The sequence below is a fragment of the Euphorbia lathyris genome, chromosome 9 (genome assembly GCF_963576675.1).
Source record: "Euphorbia lathyris chromosome 9, ddEupLath1.1, whole genome shotgun sequence".
Lineage (NCBI taxonomy): Eukaryota > Viridiplantae > Streptophyta > Magnoliopsida > Malpighiales > Euphorbiaceae > Euphorbia > Euphorbia lathyris.
The window spans coordinates 15,730,579-15,749,168 of NC_088918.1; the positions used below are offsets into that span (position 1 = coordinate 15,730,579).

At 31.7% G+C, this 18,590-nt stretch overlaps 1 protein-coding gene and 1 long non-coding RNA gene across 2 annotated transcripts; one reads left to right on the forward strand and one right to left on the reverse strand.

Moving 5' to 3' along the window:
• Nucleotides 1-1,169: 1,169 nt before the first annotated feature.
• LOC136206793 (uncharacterized) lies at nt 1,170-2,205 on the reverse strand. The gene is made up of 2 exons (XR_010676443.1): nt 1,819-2,205; nt 1,170-1,621 (listed from the first exon to the last, which is right to left on the reverse strand). It is a non-coding gene; the product is annotated as an uncharacterized lncRNA (long non-coding RNA).
• A 7,995-nt stretch (nt 2,206-10,200) lies between these two features.
• On the forward strand, nt 10,201-10,928 carry LOC136207463 (uncharacterized). Its single transcript, XM_065998721.1, has one exon. The coding sequence runs from the start codon at nt 10,282-10,284 to the stop codon at nt 10,780-10,782; it is 501 nt and encodes a 166-aa protein (XP_065854793.1). The 5' UTR covers nt 10,201-10,281; the 3' UTR covers nt 10,783-10,928.
• The last annotated feature ends 7,662 nt before the right edge of the window (nt 10,929-18,590 follow it).

Below are 18,590 nucleotides of genomic sequence, written 5' to 3' on the forward strand. Positions count from 1 at the left end.
TTCTTTGTACTCCATTTTCAAAAATTATTTCTCTCTCTAACTCTCATCTCTCTCATTCTCTCTCTAACTCTCATCTCTCTCTTATTTTCTCTCTCATCACTTCTCTCTCTAACTCTTCTATCTCTCTCCCAATAGGAAATTAAGCTTAAACAACTCTTCTCACTATTGTCCCTGTTATAAGTGAAGCACAATCTATAGATTACTGTATTGTTAATTAATAATTAAGGCCATCTCCAACGGTGTTCTCTATTTAGCCTACTCTATCTTCATTTTTCTCTACTCTATCTTTAAATATAGAGTTGCTACAGTAAAAGTTCTCTAACCATATTATTTTACACACTCTTTAAAACTTTTATTATTATTATATTCATTTTTCACATAACATTTATATTCTTTATATTATTAATCAAAATATATTTATTTATTAATTATTATCAGTGGAAATGATTTAGGACCTTATTGAGTAGTATGTTGTCTTTGTTGTTTTTCTAGTTTGTTTCGTTTTTTCTAATTCGTGTAATGTTTTTCTAATTCATGTAATGTTTTTCTAATTCGTGTAATGTTTTTATAATTCGTGTAACGCTTTTATGGTTCGTGTAATATTTAAATGTTTTTATAATTTATGTAATATTTAGTGTTTTTATAATTATAATTTAATATTTAAATGTACAACACAATAAAAAATCAAATAACACTACAATTAGAAATTAAATAATATGAATATGTCTAAAAAAACAATATCTAAATAATAAATATAAATGTAAAAAAATAAAAAAATGAAATTAATATATTATAAACAAATATAGGAAATAAATGTTATATAACATAAATACATTATTTAGGAAATAAATGTCATATAAGAAATAAATGTTATAACTTGTATTGATATTCAATAAAAGGATTTTAAAAAAAAAATAACATTGATAATATGAATGATATATAAAAGGATTTAAAAAAAAAATTAAAATAATCTAACTATGCTTGCGGCAAAGATGCCGCAAGCAAGTTGGCTCTTCAAATGAAGAGCGAACTCGCTTGCGGCATCTTTGCCGCAAGCAAATCCAGCTCCGTTGGAGCTGGATTTCTTTATATTTCAAGGGCTCTCTTTATATTTAGAGAGCCCTTAGAGATGGCCTAACAAATAAAAAACCAAACAACAACACTTGATATTGAAGAGAAAATTAATTATATACATAACTGTAATAGATTACAATGGTATGGGTTAATGGATAAATAATCCAACTAATCTAAATTAAGAAAAACAGATTAATCAATTTGCTAATTTGCTAATTTTCTTTGTCTACGCATTCTGTCTCCCCAAGTGGTTGAATTCTCCAAATCTAAATTAGAATTACTTTTCCTAATCAACTCAGAAAGCTGAGATTTCCATCTCTGTTCCCAGTCGTTCACCCATTCCCGGTTCGCATCGCCGCGATCTCGCCGTGAAATTAGCGTGCAAACCCAAACCACTCGCCATGTCTCTGTCATAACAAGCTCTGCTCTTTGGATCAGATAGAGTCTAGTAAGCTTCCTGAACCTGAAGGAACATCTTCGTGTGCTCCTCTGTTTTCCCCGCCGGTGATACATCCGGATGGTATTTCCTTGCTAGTTGCCTGTATGCCTGTTTAATTAGCATGGGAACCAGAAAATTCTTAAGCATAAAGCAAGGAACATACTTTGAGGTAAATAAAAGCAATGGCGTAAAATTGAATTACAAACCCTAAAATGTAGATTATAAAAAAAGCCGCAATTGAATAAATTTCATTTCACGGATCATAACCAAAATTGAGAATATAAATGAAAAGAGAATCAAACTACCTTGAAATTGAAGCAAGGAAATCCCAGATCCGAAGTGAGAAATAGCTGAGAAGGAGAGTATTATAGCATGGAGAGAAAATGTGAAGATTCAGATATTATAAAAAATGGAATTGAGATGCAGCGAAATATAAGGAATAGACACGAGGATTGAGAGAAGAAGATGAGCCGAATTTGGGTAAATTGGATTAAGGAAAAATGTATAAAATTGTAGAAATCAGAAATGGAAACCGGAAATGTGATTAAATTAAATAAAAGAGAGATGGAAGCTTTAGAGAGATAAGTGATGAGAGAGATGAGAGAGAAAATAAAAGAGAGATGAGAGTTAGAGAGAGAATGAGAGAGATGAGAGTTAGAGAGAAAAAGTAATTTTTGAAAATGGAGTAAAAAGAAAACAAGTATGAAGGTTCAAGAGAGAAAAAAATAATTTTGAAAATGGAGTAGAAAGAAAATAAGAGTGGAGGTTGAAGAAGATGATTTTATAAAGGGTATAAATATAATTTTATATTTATTGGGTTAATTTTTTATTTTTAGAAAAGTTAAATTGCTGAGGTGGCGCGTTGACTTTGGGTTGACCGGTCACAATTACCTGCTGTATACTTTAGTGGGAGGTCACCAAAAGGTTGTACATTTTAGTGTGCAAAATTGAAGGTTGTACACCAAAGTGTGAAAATAGGTAAAAGTTGTACACCACGTATGTAATTTACCCATCGATCAAGTATAAAATGTAAAGTAAATTATCTCAACATGGCTCAATTCACTGGAGACAGTAACTCAAAAGTTTATTATGATCATTATTAAAGGACCAACTAAACTTAAGTGAAACATGTCCAATGGTCTCATTGTTAAACAATCATTCAATATAGGTATATGTTATTGCTCTATTTCAGGAAATGTAACCTTAAGTCTTGTAGTAACAATTTTAATATAATAATATTGTTATTGCTCATGTTTCAGAATACAAACTCAAATTATAGCAAAATAACATCTTTCCGAGACAAGGTGCCTGTAGTTACAGTGTTAAGAAACATCCAGACCATTGTACATATCCACCCAAATTAGCTATTTATATTTTGTTCTAACTCAAACATATATTCCAACACAAATTCATTTTTCATGATCATTTTGATCTCATCATAAATCAAATCATACCAACAAACTTCGTACTATTTTGGTGTGATCGCAGATAACAATATCAATACCATAACCATCTCATTCATGTCATCCAAACATTTCAAAACATATATATATATATATATATATATATATATATATATATATATATATATATATATACTCAACAGTTCAAACCACTTAATTTAAGCAGTTAATATTCATATAATTAATTATACATGCTTATACATACGTCATATATAAATATAAACAATTATGCTACTTCTCGTCCAATAAGCTAGTTAAATTGTCCGAGTTCCTATTGACTCGTCACTTGCTCTCCTGAAATATTTTTTACACAAGGATTAAGAATATGGTATTATTCTTCTTCAAAGATCGTCAGAAAAGCTTCTATGGTGATCGAAAAACAAAGAAGAGAAAAAGAACAGAGAAAAGAGGAAAAGGTTAATGATCCTTTAACTTCCAAAAGAAATACAGCGGTAGAAAAATACAGGTATCAAATCTTTTTATTTCTCTTTGAAATAAAGTTTAAAGACCAAAAAAACCTTAAAAATGTAAGATTTTTCTTTTAAAAAAACTACTAAAAACTTTTATTTAAAACATTAAGAGTGTGTTTGGTTCGTGTAGGGGTAACAGAATGAAATTAAGAAAGGGAAACAAGGATGAATGAATGAAATGATCCTGAATTTCCTTTATCTGTTTGTTTCAGGTCTACAAAGGGAATGATATACTTTTGATTCTCTTTATGACTTTTTGGTTCAAATGAGGTAATATAGAGTTGTGTTCTTAACAACAATTTCTATACATACATGTGTTTCTATTAATAAAATAAAAGAATGAAAATCAATTAATTTAATTATTAAAATCAAAGGCAAAGTACGAAAAAATGATCGTGGTTTGCCTTATTTGCAAATAGAGGTATGTGGTTTAAAAATTTGCAAATAGAGGTATGTGATATGTTTTTTTATAAAACAAAGTATTTAAATTTAAACTTTCAAGTAATTGATGACAATTAAGAGCATTTTTTAATTTTTTTTTTCAATTATATTTATATATATTGACAAACAGATTTTAAAATCAAATTGCAACGGTGTAAAATAAATTAGATATCAATACGTAAAATTAGTAACTGACAAATTTGTAAAAAAAAAAGTAAAATTCCAACTATCAAATTAGTAAAAAATGTAAAATTTCATATTATTTATTGTTTCGATTTAGGAAGTTATTTTTTTCGGGAGGTTGTGTTTTGCTGATATGTAAAAATAATTTTTTGTAAGATAAAAATGTTTTTGATTGTAATCAAAACTTAACTGTGTAATTGTAATACTTTGTTTGTAAATAAAACATACCACATACCTTTATTTGTAAATTTTTAAACCACATAACTCTATTTGCAAATTGGACAAACCACAAACATTTTTTTAACTTTTTTTCTAAAATCAATCAAAAATAGGAAATTAAAAAAATAATTAAAGAAAATACATAAATATTCTATTTGAAAAAGAAAATAATTATTTTAAAATAATTAAAAATAAATATTAAAACCGAATAATATGATAAAAAAAATTTGGTCAAAATTATTTTTCAGAATAAAAAAGTAAAAATAAATGTAAAAGGTTAAACATAAAACGAAATAAGAACTGGATAGACAGCATAATAAATTTTAATTTTTTTATAATTTTTTTTTTATTTTTCGGTTCGAGACTTGTTAGGTACCCTTTTAGATGGATCCTCCTCTAATTGAAGCAATTCAAAATCTAACTTAAACGATTTGATGCCCTTAACTACTAAAATCAACCTTAATTGGTTAATAAATTTTATTTTGGGTTAAGGTGCAAAAATACCCCTAACGTTTTGGATCAGGAGTAATTTTATCCCTAACATCTAAAATGGTGCAATTTTACCCCTAACATTGGTAGCCAAGAGCAATTTTACCCCTAACATTGATAATTTGGTCAATTTCAAACACTATTATAAAACACAGATATTTTGTTCCTTATTCTGTACCGATTGCATATCACTTAGTTCTAAAAAAAGATTTCATGTTTTTTATAATTTAATAATAGAATTAGAGATTAATGTTTATAAATTTGGTGATTTTTTTTGAATTTTTTTGTTCAATTCGTACAAAAGACATTATATATATATATTTTCAGATCTCAACATATGTTTGTGATTCGTTACTGATAAAATCAGGGGCGGAGCTAGGGGGTAGGGGAGGGTCTCCCGACCCTCCGGAACACCCTTGACGAACAGTGGTTCAGTTCCCGAGCAGCCCTCAAAATAGTTAAAATTAGTATTTATAATGTAGAATGTGATTATATGACATAAAGCTAAGTTTGCTCAGTTGGTTGTAGTGATGATTAAAGGAATCTTTACATCCAATTGGTCTCCATTTCTTCACTTTTTATCTCATTTTAATTTTTTCCCTTAAACCTCATTCTCCTTTAAAAATATTAATATTAAGTATCATTTTTAATTATTATTAACCTCATTCTCCTTTATTATTTTTAATTGTATTTTTTAGTTACAAAATTCATAACCGAGAAGACAATTTGATGAATAATTTCTCCAATTGACCAAACTTGTCAACTTTAGGGATAAAATTGCTCTTTGCTGCCAACGTTAAGGGTAAAATTGCACTATTTTATACGTTAGGGTAAAATTGTTCTTAGATGTAAACATTAGAGTATTTTTGCATCTTATCCTTATTTTATATTGAATCTCAGTTGTTTTGTACCTTAATGTTTCAATTTATGATCAAATTTACCCTTATATTATCAAAAAATTTGAACATTTTGATTTGATTACTATGAATCAAAACCTTAAGTCGTTATTAAGAAAAAAAATCTTTATGCAATGGAGCCCCTCCGGACTTTGAGCTTTGGCTCCGCCACTGGATAAAATGATGCACGTGTGAAGTGTAGATAATAAGATTCATGACCGAGAAGACAGTTTGATGAATTATTTCTCAAATTGATCCAAATTATCAACGCTAAGGTACAATTGCTCTTGGCTACCAATATTAAAGGTAAAGTTGCGCAATTTTAAACATTAGGGGTAAAATTGCTCATGATCCAAAACGTTAGAAGTATTTTTAAATCCTTTTATTTTTAATCAGAAAAAAGGTAAATTTCCTAATTAATATTGAGGGGTAAATAAATAATTTAGATAATAAAGAAGAGGTGGTGGTTGGGAATTTAATATTTGCTTAGTTGTTATTGTTGTAATGTACTTAAATACTTATTTCACCGTTGCCAAATTAGCATTTACTTTGGTGGTGTGACAGCCAAAGAAGGAAAAGACAAAGAGAGTGACTTTATTACTTTCATTGGATTTTACTAGAAAATGTGAGAACATAGAGGGAAGAAATTAAACTGCCTTCCTTGCTTTAATGGCTATTACATTATGACAATTAAATTTTAAGTTTAATTACCAATCACCTATTAATGTTTAATAAGAGAATCTAAAGCTAAATATTAAATATAACGCGTTTTGATTAAAATCGAGAAACAACTCATTCATGACTATTTGAAAAGAAATAGACTCTTTATAGTTTTTTGGAGTAAAAATCAGCTAACATTTAACAACTATTTACTAAACATGATCTATGACAATTAAATTTCAACTTTAATTACCAATTCACGTATTAATGGTTAGGAAGGGAATCTAAAGGCAAATATTAGATATAATGCGTTTTGATTAGAATTGAGAAACAACGCATTTGTGACTATCTGAAAAGAAATAAGCTAATGTATACAAATAAAGAGATGAATCGACATACTTATTTAACTTATTAATTTGAGTGTGGACTTAAAACGTCTATTCAAAATATCAATATTTTCCTCTATGACCTACTGTTTCAGAACGAGCGCTTATGCATGCCCATGGTGTTTTGAAAGCTCGTTTCAGCAAAAGGGACCTATAAACAAAACTGTCTCGCCACCCTACCAAAGTCAAACGGTCTCTCCACACAAACATGACGTACAAATGGTAAAGGTCTATCTCTCTTATTTTTACTGACTTTGGCATTAGAGTGTGCTCAGGAGGTCACCCTAACATAGATCAATAAGATCAAGCTAGGTCAAACATCTCGTAATTGTATACGACCAAACATTTGGTGCGATGAGCGTGGATGGTACTTGACGACCTCCTCGCTCTGACTTTTTAACCTGACATATTTCCACACATCATTGGAGGTAGGTTGTTTGAAAACTATGGTCAAAATGACTCTAAGATCATCGCCAAGTGAACTCAGAGATAAATCCAAGTTTTCTATTGAACATTGTAGGAATTGAAGGACTCACCCTTTGGCAATGATGAACATGATGTCGACACAGCGAGCATTGATGATCCCACTTCAGATAAAACAAACATACCTCGAAACACTACCATATACACCAATGTGATATTGATGGCCACCTTGCAAAAACTATAGGAAACTCATGCCCAAATGGTAGAAACTCAACTGTAATTGTAGTAAGAATCCTAGCGGTTGTGGGCCTATTCAGCTAAATAAATAACACCTTCGCCTGAATGTGAGAAAGAGACGCGGAAAAGCAAACCTAAAAGTCTTATCTAGAGTTATACTAGTGAAACTCAACACAATGAATGAGATAAGAGGCGAAAGAAAGATAAATAAATTCCAGAGCACATTAATCACCATGATAGCTCGAAAAAGACTTCAACAAGTTAATTATGGGAAGTTCTTTTTAAGCGCTTATTGGATAAGTGTGCTCGATGGAATGGTATGGTATCAAATTCCCTCTCATACAACTCTTTTGCAATAGATCATTGATGCATCAATTCACCATATTGGAAAAGTCTTTGTTTGCCTCATTACTCCGGTATAGAGGATATAAATGGGTATTGTGCGGCCTTCATGAGTTCTGTACAAGCAACATGATACCATGATGTGTAAAATCCTTCCTAGTACTCTGCTGGGAGTAGCTTAGAGAGTTAGTTGGACGATCCATCAACTTATTTAACACCTATTTTTTTAGCACTGTTTGTTAGTGTTCTAAAGGCTTGGAGAATAAGTATAAACCAGCATGATGTCTTCCAATTGCGCACTAAGCCATTATGTGACTATCTAACTCGATTTTATAAAATAGATTGCTTTGTTAAATCTTTAAATCTAGAAATGGCTACTGACTTTTTAGCCAAATGGGCAACCTGTGAACCATTGTGAAAAAAAGGGTTATACAGATCCTCCTCGTACTTTCGAGAAGTTAATGGAGATGGAACATAACTTTGTCTGTTATAAGGATAGCAAACGCCCCACAAACTATGTCGAGGAGGAAAATGTAAGGTTCATAAGGATTCCAACCAATGAGACAAAGAAAAGCAGGTCGAAGATATGGGAGAGTATCGTCCGACGATATTATATATTATTCATTCTCGAGTCATAAATGACAAAACAACTGGCGCCCAATTAGTCGAGATGACCAAAAATCAAAAGAATTCAAGGCTATATATATATATATATATAATAAAATGCTCATTATATGGAGGTCGAAGCTCCAACCGTCAAGGTTGGTGGGAAAGAGGGAAACGATGGACATAGAAGTATGGAGCAATCTCGAAGTGTCGTAGAGCATTCTCCCAAAGAGAAATACTGTAAGTTTCATAAGAAGCAAAGGCATTCCATAGAAAAATGCAATCGTTTCTATAGAGAAGTTGAACGTCTCCTCGGGAAGGGCCAACACCAAGGTCTGAACAGATGTAGCACAATGAATGATAACACAGTCTGAGGAAACGCGTGCAATATGCTAATGAAGCCAAATGCCCGCTAGTATGAAGCCAAATGCCCGATATACTAGGGTGAAATAAATGTCATCTTGCAAGGAGTAAATTCCTCGATAGGCTCTTCCTCGAGCAAAAAAGAGATATGGTTACAGGAAAAAACTCTCTACGCATTCTCCATTTCTGGCGCTGCATAGTGAAGCCTTATTTATCTCGACAATCATCAATAACTTCTTGGTACGTTGGCCATGATTTATATAATAAGTTCGGTGAATCTATCGACTGCATGAGTTCTCAAGAAAATACAAATATCTGGAAAACGTTTACAAGAAAGAACTTTCCATCTAGTAGGACTGTCTAACATCGAGGTGCCTTTTATTGGGACCATGCTACTTTTTTTTATCACATTTGAAGACCAAAAAATGCATCGGACGGTTAAGGCAAAGTTTGTGGTAATGTAATCTCACAGCGTTATGATTATGTGTCCTTTACTTGCAGAGGTGGACACTTAAATAAATATACAGAAAGTCTATGATTTCTCTCCCATGTGAAGAAGGGGTCATATGTCCCTGGTAACATGTAAGAAGCTCAGAAGATTTATTGGACAACCTTAGTCCAGAAGCAAGCAATGATTATTAATACGCTGCAAGCACCAGACGAAATGAGTGGGTATACACCACAACCCTTAAAGGTTGTGGAGACTTTTCAAGTAAACTTCGAGCAACAATTCAAGCTAGGAGCTTAACTTTCTGAATATGTCAAGATATTCTCTTAAACTTGCTAAAGTGACATATTGACTATTTGAACTTGCTTAAAGCGATACGCATTTCAACTTGCTCAAATTCTTCACATTCTTCATTTTTATTATGGAGGAGTCATTTCTCTCTCTCCCTGTTTGTAAATATAACAATTTAAAATAAAAATAAATAAAGAATGAGTACGAGTATTGTTGGAGATGATTTGAATATCTTAAGTAACAAACTGCTTATATTATTTTTAGAGGCTCTTGAAGAAACTCTAATCATATCACTTTAATATCTTAAGCGATTATGATTACATGGATCCTAAATATCATTTAATATTTGGTTATTCACCGTTAGATTTAGGCTTATTAGAATTATAAGATGAAGATTCAAAGTATTCCAAGACTTAGATTTACAGAGCCTGGATCTAACGGTGAATGGTCAAATTCATTTAATTATTAAGATCCATATAAACACTATTAGTCTTAAGAGTCTCTTGTAGATGCTCTAATCGTATCACTTTAATAGGTTTTACTAGTAACATATATACAAAATTTAAGGACCTAATGTATTAAGTTTCCACGTTACCCATGACCCATTCATGTGCAAAAATGTGAAATTTAAGCCACCCCATTTCTCATTTGACCATAAATACATGAACCCACAAACTACTTTTGTCCAATTCACACTACCATTTTCGTAAATCCACACCAATCCCAAGGGCAAACTATAACCTTCACTACTATAAATCCCTAAACTTTCCATCCCACAATCATCAATTCCAAAACTCTCCAAACCCCCCAAAAAAAGCCCCAATTTGGAAGAACAAGAACAAGAAACCACCATGGCTCAACAAATCACAGAAGAGCTCAAAGCCAAATCAGAAGTATACCATGGAGATGAAATCTGCAAAGAAAAATCAATGGAGTTGCTGAGAGAAGTTGATCTTCCAAATGGGTTACTTCCACTTCATGACATTATTGAATGTGGTTACCACAGGGAATCAGGATTTGTGTGGCTTAAACAGAAGAAAAGCATAACTCACAAATTTGATAAAATTGGGAAACTTGTGAGCTATGGAACTGAAGTTACAGCAGTTGTGGAGAAGCACAAGATCAAGAAACTGACAGGTGTCAAGACCAAAGAGCTTCTGGTTTGGGTTTCACTTAGTGATATCTATGTTGATGATGGTTCTAAGGAGAAAATTACATTTCAGATCCCAACTGGGCTTTACAGGACCTTTCCTGTTTCAGCTTTTATGGTTGAGGAAAAATTGGGGGAAAATAGTAAGGATTTGAAGGAAGAAAATAATATGAGTCCTGCTTTGGAAGTGAAGGAGATTTAGGAGTTATGATTTAAAGAAAAGAAAGGCTGGATCTTTTATGTGTTTTAGTACTTTGATTGTAATAATGAAATCTGTTTTGATTTTCATTTGTAATGGTTGATTTTATATATTTGGTGTTTTGATTATTGAAAATTGTTGTTAGGTTGTTTTGATCTTGAAAAATTAAAGCTTTATATAGAGATTTAATGGAGTTTTCCGGTGATGAATGAGTGGTTAAGCGGGACGGATCTAGAAGGGGAGCTGGGATCTTGAAAATCACTCGTCGCTAGAAAATGCTATAAAACCCCATAGTCTTTGAAACTGGTAGCTGAAAAATGCTAGATATAAGCTTGTTAATGGGGTGAATGGGGGAAGGGACGAGCTATTTCATTTTTGTTGTTTAGACGGATTTAGGATTCAGGATTCAACGACGGATTCAGGATTTATTAGAGCGTATGTGTACAAATTGGCTTGCCTTTCGGTTGTTCAATAGGATTGCCATGTAGAAGCAATGTAGTAGTTCAATATGCGTTCAATAATTTGCAACCCATAACTTAGCTAAGGAAGTAGTTTTTATATCTATTCGTGGAATGTGAAAATGACACCTCATTTCTTGATCGATGTATTGGTTTATTTAAAAAAAATGAAGTCTTTTGGTTTTTTTTTTGTTCTATACTAAAACTTCCATCTAATAATGGATGGATCTATGGAGAATTTGTGAGTTTGAGCATTCACCCTATCGAAAAAAAAAAAAACTCTATAGAATTTTACATGTAAAATGTAAAAGCACCGTAAAAAATCAGCGGAGCTCTCATCAATCACGAGAAGCATTCTAAACACCCCTGTTAATAAATCTTGGATTGTTCACTATATTCCTACCCTCCTCAATCTGGCCCTTACAAAATACCTTTATCAATAAATTTTGGATTACATTCCGACATTTTTAGACTCATTCCTCAATGCCGGTTTCTTAAATGAAATTCCTTATTTTATGGATTACGCACCCTAAAGAAAATGGAAAAAGATTTCTCCCCTATTTCTGATCCAATGTAAAGAAAATGGAAAGAATCTCTCATTCTTGATCCAAATAGATATGTTTGACGGAGTATCTTATCTTCTATACATTGAACTAATAATGTAGTTTCGTTTAGTTGTTAGATTACAGACGTTAGAGTTAGATGTTTTTAGCATCTGTTAGTTGTTGATGATAAATATTCAGTGTCTTTTTATCTCTCAATATATATTCATGTATGGCTTTTCTTATGATTTTTTTTAGTATTGATATCATTTGAATTATTAGGTGAGGAATAAAAAAAGCAACTTCTTATTAAGAAAGAGCAACGTATTTTGTAAACGTATGATAGAATAATTTTCAAAATTAAATAAATATAGAAAAGTTTTCATGGAAAAAATTTAAAAAGTGTTTTTTTTTATGAAAAGCTCTAAATAAGAGTAGTTGCTTTCATAAAAAAAATTTACGGATTATTTTATAAAACCTAATTAAAATGATATTATTTATTATTTAGAGTGAAAAACTAAAAGTAGTTTTCAAAAACCGAAACAAACATCCATTAATATTATGTATATAATTTCTATATATTTTAGTTAATTGTTTATATAAATTTTAAAATATAAATCTTAGACTCTGAAAAAATAAATTTTAAACCTTAATTTATAAACTGTATAACTTTAAAAATTATTAGTTGATTATGGTATAGTATAATTTTCTAAAAAAAAATTACTATGCTGTAAAAATTAATATTACTGGTTAAATTTTCTATCTTTGCTAAGTAAGGTTGTGATCCCTTTTATAAAAAAATAAAAATCAGATTTCTCTTTTGTAAAAATGTAAATTACTTCTTTTTTCCTTTTTTTTTTAATTTTCTCAAACATTTCTGAATAAAATTGTAATTTTATTTGGTTAGATTTGATCTGTAATTAACTGTAATATTTTATATTATTTTAATTTATCTCTATCCTCTAGGATTGTATTTCTATTTATAATTAATAGTAATATCTAAATTTCCATATATTAATCGTACAGTTAAATAAATAAATAAAATATTCATAAAAATGAATATAAAAGGGTAAAATATATATTGTGATTCCTCTCAAAAAATATAAATAAATATTGTGATAATAAAAAAAAAGGGGTGGTAGTTGGGAATTTAATATTGGTTATTATTGTTGTAATTAATTAAATATTTCACCGTTTGGCAAATTTAGCATTTACTTTGCTGGCGACAGCCAAAGAAGGAAAAGACAAAGAGTGTGTCACATTTTATTTTGAATGAACCAAAGAATGAAGAAATTAAATTGACTTCCTTGCTTTATTGATTTTTGGAGTTTTGGGGACATGAATTTAATTACCAATTTATCGATTCAGTCTCAAACCGATTAATCAGATTTATTATCGGTTTCTTTAACTAAAAAAACAATTTATTGGTCTCGATTAGATTGGCACAAAAAATAACAATCAAAACAGTCAGTCTGAAAATGTAGATAAGACAGATCACTGAATTAGCAAAAACGTAAATGTTCGGTGAAATTATAATCTTGCAAAATGTAACACGATCTAAAATCCAAAAAAGAGTGTCACCAACAATGGCCATTGATAGTAACACTAAATTCTGTATGGTAATGTACTGTTTGATTTTCTTCTATATAAATATGAGATATTCAGATAATACATATAACTAGGGCGAATAGGCTCATGAATGTCAATAGAATGAGACTTTAATAAATTAATTACATACTTTGAATCCATTTGATCCAAAATGGGAACCAACTGAGATCAGCGGCTTTTTTATTATGAATTTTTTTGTTATTTTACTCTAGACAATAGATATAAGATTTTTAATTCAGATTGAGAAACAATTATTGATAACTATTTTGAATAATAGAAACAAACTAATATTTACAAGTAAACACTAAATTGATATACTTATTTTATTCATTATGATTTGTGAAAATTAAATTATTATAAGTTTCAATAACTTTTGGATTGGAAAAATTGAATATGTATAATTTTGAAGTTAATTCAATATTTCATTCGTTTCTTTTTTATCTGTAATCACTTTATGTTTCCATTAGAATTATGATGCAATAATATACAGAGCATTCTCTATCACTTTGACGGAATACGCTCATACATGGTTTAAAAATCTAGAAAGAGGATCTATATCTAGCTTCAATCAATTGAGGAAAAACAAAATTCATGAATGCTTTCATCATCAATACTAGAAGAAAAAATGATGTTATCTATCTCCTTACCATCAAGCAAGAAGAGAAATAAACTTTAAAAATTATATAGAGAAGTTCAGTGCAATAACCTCGGAAATTCATGATCTTCAAGTTGAGTTGGTAGTTAGAGGAATGCTCTAAGGAACAACGTCACAAGATTTTTTTTTTTAAAAAAATATCTTTCATATAATCAACTGTCTACTATGTAATATTTGTTCATCTGGTCTAACAAGTTCATCCTTTATGAGAACACTATGAATTAAGTAAAAAAAATATGTAAGCTTGAAACATCGATGGAATGAAGATTCATAAGGCTTGAAATGCAAATCATCTCAGATATATCTTTAGAGCAGTTATATTTTGTAATTTCAAATGTGAATTAATGAATATGTTCCATTTTCTTTGCATATGTTTAAATTTTCAACCTTGAATGAACATTTTCTTTACGAAGGAACCAATGCTTGTCATTTTATAAGTTTGTTTTTCATGCATAAAGGATTGACGAATTGATCTTTTATGAGGTAAGAAATGATACTCGAACAATGATATTCTATAAAATAAATCAATTGATCATGATCAAATAGATTCTTTAAGGCTGTTAAGACATGTAGTAGGCAATAAATTTTCATTCTCTATAAGGGTAGATAAGTTACTACCATACACGCAATTACATCTTCAAAGATAATAAGAATTGTGATAGGGAAAAAAGCTTCATCTTGTGTGAGGGAAGATAAGTTACTACCACGATGCACGCAGTTACATCTTCAAGGCTGTTAAGACACGTGGTAGGCGGAAAAGCTTCATCTTCTATAAAGGAAGCCGAGTTACTATCATGATGCATGAAGTTACATCTTCAAGGTTGTTAAGACATGTGGTAGACAAAAAAACTTCATCTTCTATGAAGAAAGATAAGTTAAGACTATGATGCACGCGGGTACATCTTCATGGCTGTTAAGATATGTGGTAGGCGAAAAAGCTTCATGAATTGAACTTGACGACCTCCTCACTCTGAGTTTTTAACCTGGCATATTTCCACACATCATTGAATGGAGGTTGCTTGAAAACTTTAGTCGAAATGACTCTAAGATCATCGTCAAGTGAACTCGGAGATAAATCTAAGTTTTCGATTGAACATTGCACTTGGTAATGATGAACATAATGTCGACACAACGAGCACTGATGATCCCACTTCGGATAAAACAAACACACCTCGAAACACTACCGCATACACTAATGCGATATTGATAGCCACCCTGCACAAACTACAGGAAACTCATGCCCAAATGGTAGAAACTCAATTGTAATTATAACAAGAAAACGAGCAGTTATGGGCCTATTTGGCTAAATAAATAATACATTCGCCTGAATGTGAGAAAAGAGACGCGGAAAGCAAACCTAAAAGTCTTGTCTAGAGTTATACTAGTGAAACCCAATACAATGAACGGGGTAATGGGCGAAAGAAAGATAAATAAATTCCAGAGCACATTAATTACCATGATAGTTTGGAAAAGACTTCAACAAGTTTATTATGGGAAGTTCTCTTTGAGTGCTTCTTGGATAAAAGTGTGCTCGATGGAATGGTAGGGTATCAAGTTCCCTCCCGTACATCTCTTTTGCAATAGATCATTGATGCCTCAATTTCACCATATTGGAAAACTCTTTGTTTGCTTCATTACTCTGGTATAGAGGATACAAATGAGTATTGTGTGGCCTTCATGAGTATCATGAATCTGTATAAGCAAGTATGATCCCATGATGTGTAAAATCCTTCCTAGTACTTTATTGGGAGTAGCTCAGGAATTGTACAAAGAGTTAGTTGGACGATCCATCGACTCATTTAATACCATTGTGAAAAAAAGTGTTATACGGATCCTCCTCGTAATTTCAAGAAGTTAATGGTGATGGAACATAACTTTTTATGTTATGAGGATAGCAAACACCCCCACAAACTATGTCAAGGCGGAAAATGTAAGGTTCATAATGATTCCACCCAACGTGACAAAGGAAAACATGTTGAAGATATGGGAGAGTATCGTCCCCAACGATATGATTATTCATTCTCGAGTCATAAATGACGAAACAACTGTCGCCTACTTGATCGAGATGATAGAAAATCAAACAAATTTGAGGCTAAAGTTATATACTTATAATAAAATGCTCATTATATGGAGGTCCGAGATCCAACATTCAACGTTGATGGGAAAGGGAAACGATGGACATAAAAGTATGGAGCAATCTCGAAGTGTCGTAGAGCATTCTCCAAAAGATAAATATTGTAAGTTTTATAAGAAGCAAAGGAATTCCACGGAAGAATGCAATCGTGTCTATAGAGAAGTTCAATGTCTCCTCAAGCAAGAGACAACTCCAAAGTCTGAAAAGACGTAGCATGATGGAGGACAACGCAGTTTTAGGGTGCCTTTTATTGGGACCTTACTAATTGTTATGACATTTGAAGATCAAAAAAATACATCAGACTATTTAGGCAAAGTTTGTAGTAATGGAAATCTCATTGGATTACAGTGTTATGACTGTGTGTCCTTTTACTTGCAAAGGTGGACGCTGAAATAAATATACGGAAGTCCATGATGCCTCTCCCATGTGAAGAAGGGGTCATCATTGTCCCTAGTAACATGCAAGTAGCTTGAAAGATTCATTGGGCAACCTTAGCCCCGAGGCAAGCAATGATTATTAATACGCTGCAGGAACCAGACGAAATGAGTGAACTATTAACCCTCTATTTCAGACCAGATAAAGCTAAAAGTTTTTTGAGTGAAAGTAATTTCATTTCAACATGGCAACTTCCATAAAAAGCAATCAGCAGGGAGAAGAACTTCCTCAGAACTTCCAAAAAAAGAGATTATCATTGAGTGAAAGTAATCTCATTTCAACATGACACATCTATTTGAAAGAACTTCCTCAGATTCGAGATTATCCAAGAGAATTTAACATGTCTTCCAAGGAATAAAAATCCCTTGTATATTCTGTCAAGACTTGTGATAGCAAGAATTGTTAGCTCCAAAATATCATTCAATATGCAGTTAAGTTCATGCTTTAGTTTTGATTTGACCCATGCATGATCATCCTCAAAAAAGTGCACAGTATAGAGGACTAAGATGGTCTCATACCACAATACAATGATGATAGCCAATACATAATAAGAACACCTGATGAATAAGGCTAGTGCAAATTATTCTCTGAACCCGCATTTCTTCCAATTGGCACAGCAAGATGAACCAGAACCACAGAAGTTTGATCAAATTAAGGAAACCATGTCACATTTATAGATTCATGCCAGCACCATCAATTTCAGTGCAAGATACAATCCAAAGAGAGAGAAAAATCTAAAACCACTTCATAAAAAATTGCAATTTTTCCTTCTATGTAAGGTCTGTTGGTCCCGTGTAACGTGACAATATTTTTACTTTGTCTTGAAGTTTATTCAGGTCAGCTACTGACCTGACTTCTTTGTCGCACAACTCAGCGGCTTCGTCTTGAAGCTTTTAGTCGAAGGCTTCTCGATCCTTCTTCTTGCTGGGCCTGCGTTTCATTCAGCTTGAGTTGTGTTTTGATCTGCTTGGGCCGTGTGGCTTTCATTCGTTGACTTGGGCTTGACTTTCTCTTGTGGGCCTTTGGGCTTTACAACTTAATGTCTTATAAATTAAATAACTCAACATTGAACAAACACATTAGTATAAATAGATCAAAACATTTAAATTTAATGTGTTAGAATATTTTTATCATAGAGATTTAATTCTTGTTAAATAATTTTGTCAAATCAAAATCATGTGGAAAGGTTTTTCAACAAGGTCCACCTGGACAAAAGTTTGACCAGAGCAAACAATGATGCAATGATATAAGGAACTTGTGACAACGGAATGGTGGCATCAAAGGACCGCTATAAAACAAAGAATACGCACATATAACTACTACCTGAAAAGATAAATACGAGCAAATTAATCTAGCATGTAAACTATTTGTGATGACAGAAATTATATCACAAGCTTACCCGGAGGAAGCTTAGATTTATCATAAGTTTTAAAGTGTTTAGGTGGTAAAAATTGATCATGTTGATGCTCGTAAAGTATATAGCAATAAATAGGACAAGTGTATCCTATCGCAACAAGTAATACAGTGCTTAAGCACGAGATCGAACCACAAGAACTACTATCCTAATTAGTAAATTCAATTGGTAATCTATCTATTTAGCAGGGTTAAAAAGCAATTTGGTGTTTAAACTAATAAATAAATAACTAATCTAAGAAAGCAGTAAACAGAACTAGCCATATGGTGGATTGTGATTAATAGTAGTTACAACATAGAAAGGAGAATCCATTGGTTAATTCCTATGAATGGGTTTATAGGGGTTCAGGTTCAAGTTCAACTAATAATTGAAGGTAATCGCTCTAAGTGAAAGACTAATGTGATCAGTATTGTCCCTCCTATTCACATGCATTCGGGTGACGGCTTGATTAAGCATATGTCCTAGGTCATGCAAAGCATTAGGTTCTTTGGCAACTAAGGCTAAAGCCGTAGCCCAGCCACGAAGCCTCATTTCTAGTGGTCTCTAGCGAAGTCAGGTTAATGCA